This window comes from Oncorhynchus clarkii, chromosome 20 (assembly GCF_045791955.1).
Source record: "Oncorhynchus clarkii lewisi isolate Uvic-CL-2024 chromosome 20, UVic_Ocla_1.0, whole genome shotgun sequence".
Taxonomy (NCBI): Eukaryota; Metazoa; Chordata; class Actinopteri; order Salmoniformes; family Salmonidae; genus Oncorhynchus; species Oncorhynchus clarkii.
In genome coordinates this window covers 8,619,264-8,637,182 of record NC_092166.1, presented here as the reverse complement: position 1 = coordinate 8,637,182, position 17,919 = coordinate 8,619,264, and the positions used below count along the sequence as shown (strand labels likewise).

Genomic DNA, 17,919 nt, shown 5'->3' with positions numbered 1-17,919 from the left:
GCCAGGTTTCCTCCAGATGTGACGCTTGGCATTCAGGCCAAAGAGTTCAATCTTGGTTTCATCAGACCAGATAATCTTGTTTCTCATCGTCTGAGAGTCTTTAGGTGCCTTTTTGGCAAACTCCAAGGGGGCTGTCATGTGCCTTTTACTGAGGTGTGGATTCCATCTGGTCACTTTACCATAAAGGCCTGATTGTGGAGATGGGAGAACCTTCCAGAAGGACAACCATCTCTGCAGCACTCCACCAGAGGAACTCTTGAGCTCTGTCAGAGTGACCATCAGGTTCTTGATCACCTCCCCAACCAAGGCCCTTCTCCCCCGATTGCTCAGTTTGGCCGGCCGGCCGGTTCTTGGAAGAGTCTTGGTGGTTCCAAATTTCTTCCATTTAAGATTGATGGAGGTCACTGTGTTCTTGGGGACATTCAATGCTGCAGAAATGTTGGGGTACCCTTCCCCAGATCTGTGCCTCAACACAATCCTGTCTTGGAGCTCTACGGAAAATTCCTTTGACCTCATGGCTTGGTTTTTGCTCTGACATGCACTGTCAACTGTGGGACATTATATATAGACAGGTGTGTGCCTTTCCAAATCATGTCCAATCAATTGAATTGGACTCCTGGTGGACTCCAAGTTGTAGAAACAACTCAAGGATGCACCTGAGCTCAATTTCGAGTCTCATAGCAAAGGATCTGAATACTTATGTAAATAAGGCAATTCTGTTTTTTAAAATTTTTAATAAATTAGCAAAAATGTCTTAAAACCTGCTTCGATTCGTCATTTTGGGGTATTGTGTGTCGATTGAGGGAAAAATATATATTTTATCCATTTTAGAAAAAGGCTGTAATGTAACAAAATGTGGAAAAGTCAAGAGGTCTGAATACTTCCCGAAAGCAGTGTATATGGCCACTTATGGATACAGAAACCCCCTGTTTTCCATATAGCTAGGCTGCCCATGACAGTTGGACAGAACAGTATTGCCAGCTGCTTTGCAGATCTGCAAGCTGTAGCCCGTGTGCATGTGCATTTACCTCCGTGCTCTGCAAGTCCTGTTCCAAGGCATGCTCTCTATGCTGAGGTTTAGCAGCGGCATTGCTGCTGCCCACTGCAGTCTTCAGGTATTGGACGGCATTGATCAGGTGACTCAGGGGGACAGTGACCTGCCAGGCAACACACAACAGGAATACATCAGCTCACACACGCTAATTGCTGTTTAGTATGAAACCCTTTTAAACTGTGTCCCACAACACACAGTCATGCACAATGTGGGACTCTCCCAAAGTATAACCAGTAAACACTAATGCTTAATTTGTAAATTACGTAAAAGTTTTGGAATGTACCCCGACTATAAATACATTTAAAAATAAAATAAACATTAAATGGTGCCTTCTTGTTTGCTTCATATAAGGAATTTGAAATTATGTATACTTTTACTTTTGATACTAAAGTATATTTAAAACCAACTCATTTTAGACTTTTCTCAAGTAGTATTTTTATGGGTGACTTTCACTTAAGTCATTTCCTATTAAGGTATCATTACTTTTACTCAAGTATGACAATTGGGTACTTTTTCCATCAGTGATAATGATATATATATCTCATTTAAAGTAATAATGGCTAGTATCCTATAGTAAATACTGTGAGCAGAACATAATCACGCCAATCGTCATGAAACCCCACAGAAGAACAAAGTAGAAGAAAAATATACTGATAACGAAGCCATTTTATCTGTGGTAGATTCGGAAATGAAAATAATTATTTTTACATTATTTTTTTAAAGAGTATAATTTGCACTTAGTTCGATGAACCTGGGGTGGACCGGAAGCGGTTGCAAATTCAAATTCGGTTGTAAAGATTTTAAGCTTTTTTTTTTTTGTCTCCTCAGACGTGGTGGCTAACAACAACGACAGAGAACCATTTATAGAGCTTCATGTGGTGAAACGAAGGATTTTCCCAAGGTAATGCATGAATGCCGTATATATATATATATATATTTTAAACTCAACTAACGTTAGCAAATCAAGGAGCTAAATAAAAGGTTACATAAAAAAAAAAACATAGTAATCAAGAAGCTAATGTAACTAGCAAACAAAGCTAACGCTAGCTAGCATCATTGATTATCCAACCTGGCTACAGCTAGCTTTACTACCATGCACTTGTGTGTAATCTACAATTCTGGCGGCACTGTTGAGGTTAAAAACGCTATACGAGCTGGCTAGCCTGCTAACGTCGGTCACAAATGTTTCTCCTTGCAGCTGTAGTGTTGCTAGCTAACGTTAGCTACTCGCTAACATCAGTAGCGTTAACGTTGGAGACACTTGCGTTTTTTTTGTGCAAACCGAGCTTGTGCATAATATACGCCTTTTCTCATCATACTGCTTTGTTGCCTGTGTAATACGTGTGTTGTGGGGGTAGAATAACACAATGTGGACATTTATGCCATGCGAAATAATTTGATATCCTAAAAACGTTCAATGTCATAATTAACAATCAACATGGTGTAACGTTAGCTACCGTGCTAATGTTCAGAGTGCGAATTACATTGTGCAATTCGTGGTCTTATGGGCCTAATAAAGACGTCAATTACCTATTATTTATTTTTTAATTTTGCATAAACAACAAGTCGTCTTAATGTTTGTCAAACAAAATACTTGAAGTAAACTGCATGTTCGTACACTCAAATAACCCCAGCATCAAATCCGTTTCATTGCATGTGTATTCGCGCCATTTCATATGAATAGAAAGACATCTGTTTACGAAACACAAAGAAGTGTCCCTAATGACATTCTCGGCGATTGCCATTGATTATGCTCATATTGATTAAGTCTACAGCAATGGATGTGTTTTGCTTAAATTTTTTACTTGTTTTGTTACTTGTAAATTCGGGCGACCTGAAATGAGGCTGAAACTGTCCCGGGAAAACAGGATGGTCACCATAACACACACACGGTCAATTCATTAGACTAGATTATAATGTGTATTACCATGAACGTCAAAATATGCCTACTGGTGACGAAGTGGTTAAACGTTTAGTTTTTTTGGTGGGTAACAATTTCTAAACTTTAGCCCCGGGACTGCCGATCACGAATATTATTCCGCAGAGAAACACGAAGATTGAACTTCACTCAGAGCAGCGGTCGATCTCCAACGCATTCATAGTCGATGAATGCCAAACATTCCTGTAAAAAAAACTACAAAAAACGATAAAGCCTTGTTCCTATTTACTTATTTGATTCATCTGATTCAGCTGTTTTTGGTAGGTGCACCCGATTCAGCGAACTGTTGCCATTATGAAACATTTGATGTGTCTGAAAGTACAAACTCTGCCTTCCCGGTGGGCCCTAGGAATACTAATGCATTTTATTTTGTAAAGTGGTTTCTTGCGTCTTAACATTTTCAGTCACCTCCTTGTCTGAAGGATTAATGTCAAGCCCTGCATGTTTTCTTTCTTCTTTTAAGTTCAGTCTCATGTAATGTAGGCCTCATTGAACATCACACATTGGCTGCTACTGTAGGCTGAATGATGTTCTATGTTAAAATGTTATGGGATGTGTTTTTCTCCATTGTTTTTGATGGTAGATCTACATTATGATCAAATAGCCTCAGTAGCCTACTTGGCCACTGTTAGTTGTAACTTAACGCGGGTACAACCTCAGTTGTTCACAGTAAAACGTGCAGAATTTTCAATGTTCAGGTTTGCTCTCAGCAGACCTGAAATTTGCTCAGTGCCTGAAAAAACGAGGGAACATTGATGGGTAAACTGAATACTGGTCGTGGAAAAAAGTAACGCTCCTTATTTTTCTGAAAAAGATGGGTAAATGGAGTTTACCCTCCACCACTGCCGGTGTAGCCTGCCCTCAGACTAGATAATTTTACACAAACAGGTAGTCTACATTCAATATAATAGACATACAACAGTTGAATAAAAACACGTTTACACCCTAGTTGATAAGTTGTCCATAATTCATTCATTGAATGCTACCTTTCTTTCCTTACATTAATGAGTGTTGTCATTATTAAGCATTTAACAATTGAACTTAAACCCTGTACAAAATTCTGGATCTTGGAGATCTCGGGAAAGTGCACTATACCTATGAAACATTTCATCGTGGGTGCACAAATCCAAAATAATGAAGGCCCATGTCATTGCAAAATTGAATGGTTCTAACGGAAAGAGTCAACTACTATAGGCCTACTGTCATTAACATATACTTGTTGAAAGGATTGGATGCGTGTTGGAAAGAGTCAACTACTATAGGCCTACTGTCGTTAATATATACACTTGTTGAATGGATTGGATGCGTGTTGGAAAGAGTCAACTACTATAGGCCTACTGTCATTAACATATACTTGTTGAATGGATTGCATGCGTGTTGGAGTCTAGTTGTCTAAATATCTACTTCTGAACATTATCTGTGGCGCACCTGAATAACAAAGCAGAATAACAAAGCAATGAGTTCTCTAAAACAGCTGACTGACAAAAGCAAACCATGATGAATCAACGGATTAATCTAATGCATTGGAATAAACCTTTTTTAAAATCAAGGACGCATGGCAAACAAATGGCAAATTAGGAAGTACAAAGGAAAATCTATGCATTTTTTAAAAGGAGCTCAGCACCAAGTGGACAGTGCCGCTTTCTAGCCAGCGATAGAATTCTACAGTACCATTCATGGACAGGAAGACTTTGTGCAGCCACGTGGATATAAATGGTTTAAACCACGTTTTTCTCCATATTTACAACTAAAATATTTACCACTGCATTTTAAACAAATAGAATGGTTCAAATTAGCATTATTTAGAGCCCCCTCAAGTTTGACTTTTGTTGCATTCAGGGGAGCTGAGCCCACCCTAAACGTTACACCCCTTACATGTTCTGTTTAGAGGCGAATTAGCTCTGGCAGCCAAAACAACCAAACACTCCCATCTAAACGTGAATCGATTCTCAATTGCTGTACGGTTCTAGAAACAAAGCCCTCTACTTTCATACCACAAAATAACAAGCAAATGCTAAATATACAGTTACTTTACACTGTTAACACAGTTGCAGCCAATGGCATTGTGCTTCCATTTAAACACAGGTGTTCGGAGAAGCAGATAGCCAATTAGCACATGTCTGCCTGTTTTCCACAAACAAGCTCTGTAACATGGAAATATGACCGCGTGGGAACCCTAACCCTATAAAAAGTGTAGTTATTTAACCTAACTATGGTTAGGTCAGCCTTTACCACAAACCGTATCGGTCGACCAGCTTAATGATATCCGATTTCAAATCACTGACCTTATTGCTGTCCTAATAGAATTGCATGGAATCAGAAGAAAAAAATATTTGGGTAGATTTGTCTTTCATTTCAGGGCAATTTACATGTTTTTTTATAAGTAACCATGTCAATGTCTTTTACAGTGGGTTGCACCTGAAGATCACAGGTCCATCGGAGAATGGCACTGAACCAGGATGAAATAATAGAAGGAATGGAGATTAAAATGGAAGTGGAAGAAGTGGCAACCAATTCTGAAGTGCAGGTAGATGTTGCTGGCAGTGAAGAGTCAGATAAAGCCTTGTCCAATAGTAACCTCGCAACACCTAAAAGGGGGCGGGGTAGGCCACCCAAATATGGATCGGCCTCCAAGTCAGATAATGCCTTGTCTAATTGTAACCCCTCAACACCTAAGAGAGGTAGACCTAAAGGATCAGTGTTTATGAAAACCAAGATGCTGAAGGTGATCGGCCTCGCGGCGGCTTGCCTACCCCGAAAACCAGATGACCCCTCCCCAAAGAAGCGTGGCCGACCCCGAAAAAAGAAGCGTGGCCCGCCCAGTAAAGTTGAATCGACAAGGAAGAGCCTAACACCCAAGGGGGAAGAGGATAGAAAACTGGAAAGCCAAGCAAGGCGGTCCCCCGGAAGGCCGCGTATCTATCCACGCATTGATTCTCCAGTCACTGAGCCCAGGGGAAGAGGTCACCCACGCAAGACGGAGGATGCCACCAAGTCCCCCATCTATGATGGTCCCCCACGGAAAAGGGGCCGTCCCCCTGGTGCAGCAAACAAAGTTAAGAGGGGGGCAGAGCAGGATAAGGACAACGGTGAACCTCCAGTCAAACGCTCCTTCCACGCCAAAGACAAAACAGAGGAAGCAGGATTTCCACCAGTCGAAGAAAGTGATCAGGAAGATGAAACAGGGAGGGTGGATCAAGAAAGTGAAAAGTGGAAGGTGGAATATAGAGAAGACCCCAAGAAGCCAGTTAGCCCCAGTGACCCCACTAGCTTTCTCTGGGCAAGTCACATAACACCTAAGAGAGGTAGGCCGAAAGGATCGGTCTCCAAGTTACTGGGTAGCCCCATAACACCTAACAGAGGTAGGCCGAAAGGATCGGTCTCCAAGTTACTGGGTAGCCCCATAACATCTAAGAGAGGTAGACCTAAAGGATCAGTGTTTACACAACGCAAGATACTGAAGGCGACGGGCGAGCCGCCGCGAGGCCAACCTCGAGAAGTGGTTGACCTCTCCCTTGATAAGCATGGCCGGCCCAGTATAGTTCAATTGAAAAGGAGAAGGCCAAAGAAAAGGGGAAGGCCAAAGAAGATACTAACACCCGATGAGGAAGAAGAGCTAAAGAAACTGGAAAGCCAACCAAGAAGACCATGCGGAAGGCCACGTATCTATCCCTGCGATGATTCTCCAGTCACTGAGCCCAGGGGAAAAGGTCCCCCACGGAAAAGGGGCCGTCCCCCTGGTGCACCAAACAAAGTTAAGAGGGGGGCAGAGCAGAATAAGAACAACAGTGAACCTCCAGTCAAACGCTCCTTCCACGCCAAAGAAAAAAGCGAGGAAGTGGGATTTCCACCAGTGGAAGAAAGTGATCAGGAAGATGAAACCGGGAGGGTGGATCAAGAAAGTGAAAAGTGGAAGGTGGAATATAGAGAAGACCCCAATAATCCAGTTACCCCTAGTGACCCCACTAGCTTTCTCTGGGCAAGTCACATAACACCTAACAGAGGTAGGCCGAAAGGATCGGCCTCCAAGTTACTGGGTAGCCCCATAACACCCAATAGAGGTAGGCCGAAAGGATCAGTCTCCAAGTTACTGGGTAGCCCCATAACACCTAACAGAGGTAGGCCGAAAGGATCGGTCTCCAAGTTACTGGGTAGCCCCATAACACCCAATAGAGGTAGGCCGAAAGGATCAGTCTCCAAGTTACTGGGTAGCCCCATAACACCTAACAGAGGTAGGCCAAAAGGATCCGTCTCCAAGTTACTGGGTAGCCCCATAACACCTAACAGAGGTAGGCCAAAAGGATCAGTGTCCAAGTTACTGGGTAGCCCCATAACACCTAACAGAGGTAGGCCAAAAGGATCAGTGTCCAAGTTACTGGGTAGCCCCATAACACCTAACAGAGGTAGGCCGAAAGGATCAGTGTCCAAGTTACTGGGTAGCCCCATAACACCTAACAGAGGTAGGCCAAAAGGATCCGTCTCCAAGTTACTGGGTAGCCCCATAACACCCAATAGAGGTAGGCCGAAAGGATCAGTCTCCAAGTTACTGGGTAGCCCCATAACACCTAACAGAGGTAGGCCGAAAGGATCAGTGTCCAAGTTACTGGGTAGCCCCATAACACCTAACAGAGGTAGGCCGAAAGGATCCGTCTCCAAGTTACTGGGTAGCCCCATAACACCCAATAGAGGTAGGCCGAAAGGATCAGTGTCCAAGTTACTGGGTAGCCCCATAACACCTAACAGAGGTAGGCCTAAAGGATCAGTATTTACACAACCCAAGATACTGAAGGTGATCGGCCTCGCGGCGGCTTGCCTACCCCGAAAACCAGATGACCCCTCCCCAAAGAAGAGTGGCCGACCCCGAAAAAAGAAGCGTGGCCCGCCCAGTAAAGTTGAATCGACAAGGAAGAGCCTAACACCCAAGGGGGAAGAGGATAGAAAACTGGAAAGCCAAGCAAGGCGGTCCCCCGGAAGGCCGCGTATCTATCCACGCATTGATTCTCCAGTCACTGAGCCCAGGGGAAGAGGTCGCCCACGGAAAAGGGGCCGTCCCCCTGGTGCAGCAAACAAAGTTAAGAGGGGGGCAGAGCAGGATAAGGACAACGGTGAACCTCCAGTCAAATGCAACTTTCACTCCAAAGACAAAACAGAGGAAGCAGGATTTCCACCAGTAGAAGAAAGTGATCAGGAAGATGAAACGGGGAGGGTGGATGAAGAAAGTGATACGGGGAAGAATATAGAGAAGTCACCACAAAGCCAGTTACCCCCAGTGACTGTAATAGCTTTATCGGTGCCATAAGCAGGATAATGTTTGGCGACAGCTCAGCCAGCGACGGTACCCCTTTATCTAGTTTGTAAAAATGTGTGTGCCATTATAGCCTGATTTTTGATAGAAAACTACATGATCAGATGAGGGTGGCCTGTTAGGGTGATCACTGTCATGAACATACACAGAACAAAAAAAAAAAAAACGCAGCTTGTAAAGTGTTGCTCCCATGTTTCATGAGCTGAAATAAAAGATCCCAGACATTTTAAATACGCACAAAAAGCAACTCAAATTGTGCAAAATGTGTGTTTACAGTCCTGATAGTGAGCATTTCTCCTTTGCTAAGATAAATCCATCCACCAGACAGGTGTGCCATATCAAGAAGCTGATTAAACAGCATGCTCATTACACAAGTGCACCTTGTGCTGGGGACATAAACGGCCACTAAAATGTGCGGTTGTCGTCACACAAGTTGAGTGTGCAATGTTGACTGCAGCAATGTTCACCAGAGCTATTGCCACAATTTAATTTTATCGATGGAAATTTGAACGCTCAGAGATACTGTGACAACATCCTGAGGCCCATTGTTGTGCCATGTATCTGCTGCCATCACCTCATGTTTCGGCATGAAAATGCACAGCCCCAAGTCACAAAGAAATGTACACAATTCCTGGAAGCTGTAAACGTACCAGTTATTCCATGGCCGCCATACTCACCAGACATGTCACCCATTGAGCACGTTTGGGATCCTCTGGATCAACAGCATGTTCCAGGTCCCGCCAATATCCAGCAACTTCACACAGCCATTTAAGAGGAGTGGGACAACATTCCACAGGCCACAATCAACAGCCTGATCAACTCTATACGAAGGAGATGTCACGCTGCATGAGGCAAATACTGACTGGTTATGAGCCACACCCCCTGCTTGTTTTAAAGGTATCTGTGACCAAAAGATGCATACAGTGCCTTGCGAAAGTATTCGGCCCCCTTGAACTTTGCGACCTTTTGCCACATTTCAGGCTTCAAACATAAAGATATAAAATTTTATTTTTTGTGAAGAATCAACAACAAGTGGGACACAATCATGAAGTGGAACGACATTTATTGGTTATTTCAAACTTTTTTAACAAATCAAAAACTGAAAAATTGGGCGTGCAAAATTATTCAGCCCCTTTACTTTCAGTGCAGCAAACTCTCTCCAGAAGTTCAGTGAGGATCTCTGAATGATCCAATGTTGACCTAAATGACTAATGATGATAAATACAATCCACCTGTGTGTAATCAAGTCTCCGTATAAATGCACCTGCACTGTGATAGTCTCAGAGGTCCGTCAAAAGCGCAGAGAGCATCATGTGGCAAAAGGTCGCAAAGTTCAAGGGGGCCGAATACTTTCGCAAGGCACTGTATCTATTCCTAGTCATGTGAAATCCATAGATAAAAAAAGGTCTAATTCATTTATTTCAATTGACTAATTTCCTTATATGAACTGCACTTCATGTTGAATTTTTATTTTTGTTCAGTGTAGATATTGCATTCACCTTTGTATTGGGTTAAAATGGTTGTTATTTGGACTGTGCAACTTTCAATTCAACATCCCTAAAAATGTATCCATTAAGACGTACAGATACTCACTTCTGTGAGGGTTTTGTTCACTAATATTATCCTTGTAGTTTTCTTAACATTACTCAGATCTTTAGGATTTAGACTTCTGTATTGGCTGTCAGTCCTGATAACTACTTTTTGATTGTACCTGGGCCCGGTTTCCCAAAAGCATCTTAAGGCTAAGTTCGTAGTCAGAGCCATAGGATCCTATGGTTCTCATGAACGTAGCCTTAAAATGCTTTTTCGAAAACTGGGCCCAGAGGAGTAACATTTCAAACGGGGACAGCTTGTGTGAGATTTTTCTAGGTTAGTCTCAATTGAGTCTTCACATTTTAGTCAACATTTTCTATAATCATGTTATCTATCGTCTGTCGGTGACATTTTAATGTCTGAGCGTAGTATGAATAAGTTGTTTTCAGTGACTAAATTGTGTGAGTTTACTGCAGTGAAATGTCAGACGTATTACATTTGATGTTTTTTTTAAATCTCAATAAAAAGCAAAAAAAAGTCCATTCTTCTGTTCTTATTCAGTACATGGCTTTCGAGTGTATCAAACATGTTTGAAAATCAGATTGTGGTCAGTTGGCTAATATCAGCTCATCCAGCCGCCCCTGGAGCTTTATATATGAGTAAAATACTTTGCTCAAGGGCACACCGGCAGGAGACGGTACCTGGGATTTGACACCAGCAGCCCTCTAGGTGACAGTGTCTACTCATGAGCATCAGAACAGACTACACAGGTGCCACCAAACCAACAACTGTCTAGCTACATTATTTCACAAATCAGTCATCAAGTTCAGCCAGCTAGCTATTATAGCCTCCTACAGCACTGCTCTACTAAAATAAAGGCTCTTGGGATACTATTCTACAGACCCCTGACTGCCTCTGCATCATGATCCATGTCGGGTCCAGACCTCGCTGCAATGTAGCAAGCTGTCCACCTGCCATTCCGTAATAGTAGCATAAACTAGCTAACTTACATTTCAGGAGTTTCTTCTCAGTTGTGAAGTAAGGTTGGCTTGACGGAACGTTAAAATAGCTAATTTAGCTGTGAGATTGAGCTAGATTGCTGCAACTACCCCAAGGAGACCACAAACAAACCCTGGGTCAAGTTAACTAATCTAGCTAACCAATGACCTTTTACAGATGAAAAGTATATTTTAAAACCTTTTGAAAATGTACAAGATATCCCTGAAAACTTCACAATAACTATATATATATATATATATATATATATATTTTTTTTTTTTTGGGGGGGGGGGGGGTCAATAGCATTACTCAATGTTATATAGACATCACTACTTGCGAAGAAAGGATTGACAGCTAGCTAAGGTTAATTTAGTATTTAACTATGACTTAACTAGTTACTGTAACGTTAACTGGTCAACAGCACTTCGCTACTGCTAACTAGCTACTTATTTTGTTGTTTACCTGTGGTTGGACGGATGTTGACAATGAAAACATTCCCAATGTCCCTCTCTAGACAGGCCAACAATGTGTTTAGAGGATCCTTTCCGATATGCCCTTTGATTCTCGTTCCTTCTATCCGGTCCAGCCGTCCACTCAGTTTGTTCGCGAAATGAAAGCGGCTAATTATAAAGGTCAACCGGATATGTTACATTAACAACCGGGGTAAATGCTTAGCTGTAAGAATGAATGCAATGATTCCGTGAGATAAAACATATTTTGAAGCTATATAGCTAGCCTGAATCAATGGATCATTTATATTGTTATTTAGGCCGATGTATGCCACATCAAAAAAAAAAAAAAGAAGGCAAGATTGCATATCAATGACACACCAATCCAAATTATATAGTTGCCGAAATACAAATAAAGCTTATCACAACATTTGTGGAAAATATAAATCTCCCTAAATATGACTAAATATTAATAATAATATTTCACCAGTCCATATAAAACGTTTGGTCCCCACAGGCTCTTGCAAAAAGCACATTTCATTTGGCAACAATACACAGAGTAATGTTGATCAATCTGACACAAGAAATAAGGAACATATTATTTTCCTTTAAAAAAATTCCTCAAAATTTATTCATGCTCCTAATAGATTTGTATCAACATGCTATTGATTTATTTTGGTGCGGCAGGTAGCCTAGAGGTTCGAGTGATGGACTAGTAACCGAAAAGTCGCAAGATTGAATCCCCGAGCTGTCGTTCTGCCCTTCAACAAGGCATTTAACCCACTGTTCCTAGGCCGTCATTGTAAATAAGAATTTGTTCTTAACTGACTTGCCTGGTTTAGTAAAGGTAAAAAAAAAGATATCGTCCTTAGTGAATGGGAATGATAGTGCGACATTAGATTCAAGAGGCACTATCTGTAAATTCATATCCCTGCTAACAATCGGACATAAAAAACGGTAGACCTCAAATTGACCTTATGCCAATTACTGAACTTGTTCCTATTTTTCGGTTTTAATGAGCAGATATAATCGTAGAGACCCTCCTGTCGCTAGTTATGGATAATGCTTTAGTAACATAAGCAACCATAAGGTTGGCTATATAGCAGGGGCAGACTGGGACATAAATCCCCCCCCCCCCCCCCACACACACACACAAGACTGTAATACTACTGACACAACATAGGCAACTATAGTACAGCGTTTCTCATCTTTTACTGTACCAGTGACGGTGAAACTGTCTGTCTGCCTGCCTGCCTGCCTGTCTGTCTGTATGTCTGTCTGTCTGTCTGTCTGTCTGTCTGTCTGTCTGTCTGTCTGTCTGTCTGTCTGTCTCTTATTAAATACTATTAAATACAGTGCCTTTGGACAGTATTCAGACCCCTTGACTTTTTCCACATTTGGTTAAGTTAGCCTTATTCTTAAATTGACTAAATAAATAAACAAAATCCTCATCAATCTACACACAATACCCCATAATGACAAAGCAAAAACAGGTTTTTAGAAATGTTTGCAAATGTATAAAAAACAAAAACAGAAATGTCTTATTTACATAAGTATTCAGCCCCTTTGCTATGTGACTTGAAATTGAGCTCAAGTGCATCCTGTTTCCATTGATCATCCTTGAGATGTTTCCACAACTTGATTGGAGTCCACCTGTGGTAAATTCAATTGATTGGACATGATTTGGAAAGGCACCCGCCTGTCTAAGGTCCCACAGTTGACAGTGCATGTCAGAGAAAAAGCCAAGACATGAGGTTAAAGGAACTGTCCTTAGAGCGCCGAGACAGGATTGTGTTGAGGCACAGATCTGGGGGAAGGGTACCTCAACATTTCTGCAGCATTGAAGGTCCCCAAGAACACAGTGGCCTCCATCATTCTTAAATGGAAGATGTTTGGAATCACCAAGACTCTTCCGAAAGCTGGTTGCCCAGCCAAACTGAACAATCTGGGGAGAGAGGTGTCAGAGAGGTGACTAAGAACCTGATGGTCACTCTGATAGAGCTCTAGAGTTCCTCTGTGGAGATGGGAGAACCTTCCAGAAGGACAACCATCTCTGCAGCACTCCACCAATCAGGCCTTTATGGTAGGGTGGCCAGACAGAAATGACCCCTCAGTAAAAGGCACATGACAGCCCGCTTGGCATTTGCCAAAAGGCACCTAAATACTCTCAGACCATGAGAAACAAGAATCTCTGGTCTGATGAAACCATGTTTGAACTCTTTGGCGTGAATGCCATGCTGAGCGCTCTGGAGGAAACCTACGGTGAAGCTCCAGAGCGCTCGGGACCTCAGACTGGGGCAAAGGTTTACCTTCCAAAAGGACAACAACCCTAAGCACACAGCCAAGACAACACAGGAGTGGCTTCGGGACACGTCTTTGAATGTCCTTGATTGGCCCAGCCAGAGCCCGGACTTCAACCATATTGAACATCTCTGGAGAGACCTGAAAATAGCTGTGCAGCAACACTCCTCATCCAACCTGACAGAGCTTGAGAGGATCTGCAGAGAATAATGGGAGTAACTCCCCAAATACAGGTGTGCCAAGCTTGTAGCGTCATACCCAAGAAGACTCGAAGCTGTAATAACTGCCAAAGGTACTTCAACAAAGTACTGAGTAAAGGGTCTGAATACTTATGTAAATGTGATTATATATATATATGTATATATATATATATATATATATATACACACTACTATTCAAACGTTTGGGGTCACTTAGAAATGTCCCTTGTTTTTGAAAGAAAAGCAACAAAAAAAATTGTCCATTAAAATAACGTCAAATTGATCAGAAATACAGTGTAGACCTTGTTAATGTTGTAAGTGACTGTTGTAGCTGGAAACAGCAGATTTTTTATGGAATAACTACATAGGCGCACAGAGGTCTATTATCATCAACCATCACTCCAGTGTTCCAATGGCATGTTGTGTTAGCTAATCCAAGTTTATCATTTTAAAAGGCTAATTGTTAATTAGAAAATCCTTTTGCAATTATGTTAGCACAGCTGAAAACTATTGTTCTGATTAAACAAGCAATAAAACGGGCCTTCTTTAGACTAGTTGAGTATCTGGAGCATCAGCATTTGTGGGTTCGATTACAGGCTCAAAATTGCCAGAAACAAAGTACTTTCTTCTGAAACTTATACTTAAACTTATACTTTTTCTGAGAAATGAAGGCTATTCTATGTGAGAAATGGACAAGAAACTGAAGATCTTGTACAACGCTGTGTACTACTCCCTTCACAGAACAGTGCAAACTGGCTTGAACCAGAATATAAAGAGGAATGGGAGGCCCCGGTACACACTGCGCAAGAGGACAAGTACATTAGAGTGTCCAGTTTGAGGAACAGACACCTCACAAGTCCTCAACTGGCAGCTTCATTAAATAGTACCCGCAAAACACCAGTCTCAACGTCAACAGTAAAGAGGCGACTCTGGGATGCTGGCCTTCTAGGCAGAGTTCCTCTGTCCAGTGTCTGTGTTATTTTGCCCATCTTAATATTTTATTTTTATTGGCCAGTCTGAGATATGGCTTTTTCTGTGCCTAAAGACGTGGATGTCGATTAAGGCAGCCCCCCGCACCTCTCTGATTCAGAGGGGTTGGGTTAAATGCGGAAGACACATTTCAGTTGGAGGCATTCAGTTGTTCAACTGACTAAGTACCCCCATCTCCCCTGCTGTATTTCAAGGATAATTGCATGTCACATGATCAAGCAAGAAAATGCATCAATTCTATGAATCAGTATCTAGTACAATATAATGCATGATCTAGATTATATACAAAATGCACTAATGCAGACAGAAAAATATCATCAATTATTGCGTTTACATATTCCATGTGAACATTTCTTCAGTATAAAAAACTACGGGATTGTAATAGAGAAGTGAGCTATTGAGACCACTAGATGGGGGTATCGAACACCAATAAGATGCAATATACAAGTTACAGAAAACATTTCAATAGCAATTATTCATTAATTCCTGATGGGCGGAGAGTTTTTAAATATAACATCCACCTGCATTCTGTCTGGAGAAGACTAAATTCAAGATTACCACCCCTACGCGAACGTTGTATTGTATAGCGGTTTTGTAGTAGCCAGGTTTCCATCCAATTGGCGACTGAGTTTCATGCGAATATGATCAAATATGCACATTTTCCCAGCAGTCGGTTACATGCACATAATAATGCGATTATTGTGTATAGACAGATTTATATAATAGTTCGATTAAAACGTTTACATGATTTGCAAGAAGAACGATCCTCTTACACTTCCATGGACACATCTGAAATCGGGTTACCTGATTGGCACTGATAAATGCAGAAAATCGCCGATCAAAATAAACGTTCAAGTACAACGAACATGTTATTTTTGGGAAGCATATTTGATTCTGATTTCGGATTTATAACGTTTGTATTTGAAAACGACTTCTACTACGCTTACATTCAGTAATTCCGAGGTAAGGAGAGGCTCGCTCGGCTGCTGGGACACGCGCAGATCAGATACACCGCTGTAACACCGGTCAAGGCGTTTACTTGTCCTAATAATTCGAAAGATTGCTCAGAAAACCCGGTGTTTTAATCGGCGTACGTTTACTTCGATTTTGACTTTACGCCGGTAAAAATAAACAGTGTAAGGTGTTTACAAGACTATTGCATAATCTGCCTACTACCATAAACCGTTTAATATATAATTATTAGTGTCCATGTAAAGGTAGTGGTGTGTTTCCACCAAATGTACTTGTTGTGGATAAAAATAAGTACATAATTACGCGGTGCACACAAAATGGAGAAAAATTAAATATTCAATCTGTTTCCATCTCATGTTCAACTGTACCGATGGTTTTGTCACAAACTCTTGCATTAAATAGCAAATGTGCCTCATCTGGATTTGGCACGTGCACTCTAGCCAACGGCTCGCAGATACAGTGTGGGTAGACTCTGCAGGTAGGATAGTCTACATGATTAGATTATCATGGATAAGAGCGAGAATATTTGTATTTGTCAAACGACAGTCAAGCATCGATCATCATGTCACCAGATGACCCTCGACATTTATTGGCTAGGAGCATCAAACTAATTCCGTGGGAGGACCACACACCATGTCATCGCTTGACTCCCAAGTTTACTTCGATATTATGGTTATTATATCAATATTAGCATATAAAGGCGTTTTCACCGCCATTTCTCTCATAATTCATTTTACCGACACAAAAATATCTCACCATGTCGAATGAATAAATTATCTGTCGGAATTTATAAAATTGTACTGACCCCTCCTGTTTCCATTACAGCTGTTGGGATTTATTTGAATGACTTTTACTTGCATATTAACTGTGGATGAGAACGTGGTTAACGTGCGTGAGTGGTGCGGTGCGGTGCGTCTCTCTGTTTTCTTCCTACCTCTACTGCACCCACAGACACGGACTTGGACCAGCAGAACCAGAAGTTTTAGCAAATAATTCTGTTAATTTTACACATTTAGCAGCGTAGGCTACTATGGCCCTTTTTTGGTTTCTGCTTTTTCGGCACCACCATTCCGTTTATCTGTTTTGACTGAGTGACTGACAAGAGTCAGAGCGGGTCTCACATTTGCGCGTTTGACTTTGAATGGAAATTTGCGCCACATAAACTCAGCCAATTAGAAAACCGGGCCGGCCCATCTTGGTAGGGGGACCGGACATTGCCCAGTGGTCAACAAAAATGCTCAATATATACTGAACAAAAATATAAACTCAACATGTAAAGTGTTGGTCCCATTTTTCACGAGCTGAAATAAAAGATCCCAGAAATGTTCCATATGCTCAAAAATGTATTGCGCTCAGATTGTGTGCACAGATTTGTTAATATCCCTGTTAGTGAGCATTTCTCCTTTGCCAAGATAATCCATCCATTTGACAGGTGTGGCATATCAACATGCTTGTTAAACAGCATTATCATTACACAAGTGCACCTTGTGCCTGGGACAATAAAATACCACTCTAAAATATGCAGTTTTGTCTCACAACACAATGCCACAGATGTATGGAGCCAGATAGCTGCTAAAAGGTCGAACGTACATATCGTTACGATCATAAGAAAATCCATACTTAAATTGTTGGATTGGATACTGGCCATTATTACTTTACATGATATATATATATATATATATATACCATATATACCATATATATACCAAAATCACTGATGGAAAAAGTACCCAGTTGTCTGAAATTGTCATACTTGAGTAAAAGTAATGATACCTTAATAGAAAATGACTCAAGTGAAAGTCACCCAGAAAAATACTACTTGAGAAAAGTTTAAAATAATTTGGTTTTAAATATACTTTAGTATCAAAAGTAAAAGTATACATCATTTCAAATTCCTTATATGAAGCAAACCAGAAGGCACCATTTTCACATTCCAACACTTTGACGTAATTTACAAATGAAGCATTAGTATTTACTGGTTATGATTGATTATTCCTGGTAGATACTACTGGTTATGATTCATTATTCCTGGTAGATACTACTGGTTATGATTCATTATTCCTGGTAGATACTACTGGATATGATTCATTATTCCTGGTAGATACTACTGGTTATGATTGCAGACAGAGCCCAGAGAATGGGATGGTGTAATACTGAATTAGTCATATGTTGATAAG

The 17,919-nt window shown here is 41.3% G+C and overlaps 2 protein-coding genes across 6 annotated transcripts in view; one reads left to right on the top strand and one right to left on the bottom strand.

The window, feature by feature from the left end:
• LOC139375837 (YME1-like 1b) overlaps positions 1 to 11,448 on the bottom strand; it is a 33,576-nt gene extending 22,128 nt beyond the window's left edge. The window contains exons 1-2 of one of the 2 annotated variants that reach the window (XM_071117747.1): positions 11,293 to 11,448; positions 1,029 to 1,157 (exon numbers count right to left, since the gene is read on the bottom strand). In XM_071117747.1, the coding sequence (XP_070973848.1) occupies positions 1,029 to 1,157; positions 11,293 to 11,325 (162 nt within the window). In that variant the 5' untranslated portion in view covers positions 11,326 to 11,448. The remainder of the gene's footprint in view (positions 1 to 1,028; positions 1,158 to 11,292) is intronic. The other variant, XM_071117748.1, reaches the window with a different exon arrangement.
• Positions 1,828 to 8,961, top strand: LOC139375836 (serine/arginine repetitive matrix protein 2-like). 4 transcript variants are annotated; one of them, XM_071117743.1, is made up of 3 exons: positions 1,828 to 1,955; positions 5,402 to 6,997; positions 7,055 to 8,961. In XM_071117743.1, exons 2-3 carry the CDS (start codon positions 5,437 to 5,439, stop codon positions 8,290 to 8,292), a joined length of 2,799 nt encoding a protein of 932 aa, XP_070973844.1. In that variant the 5' UTR covers positions 1,828 to 1,955; positions 5,402 to 5,436; the 3' UTR covers positions 8,293 to 8,961. The 4 variants fall into 4 exon arrangements, with proteins under 4 accessions (XP_070973844.1, XP_070973847.1, XP_070973843.1 ...); XM_071117746.1 differs by having other exon boundaries at positions 5,402 to 7,453; positions 7,511 to 8,961; XM_071117745.1 differs by having other exon boundaries at positions 1,861 to 1,955; positions 5,402 to 6,355; positions 6,413 to 8,961.
• Positions 11,449 to 17,919: the final 6,471 nt, after the last annotated feature.

Bases quoted from the DNA above. Each gene is read 5' to 3' on its own strand.
- LOC139375836 (XM_071117742.1), top strand. From the start codon at position 5,437: ATGGCACTGAACCAGGATGAAATAATAGAAGGAATGGAGATTAAAATG.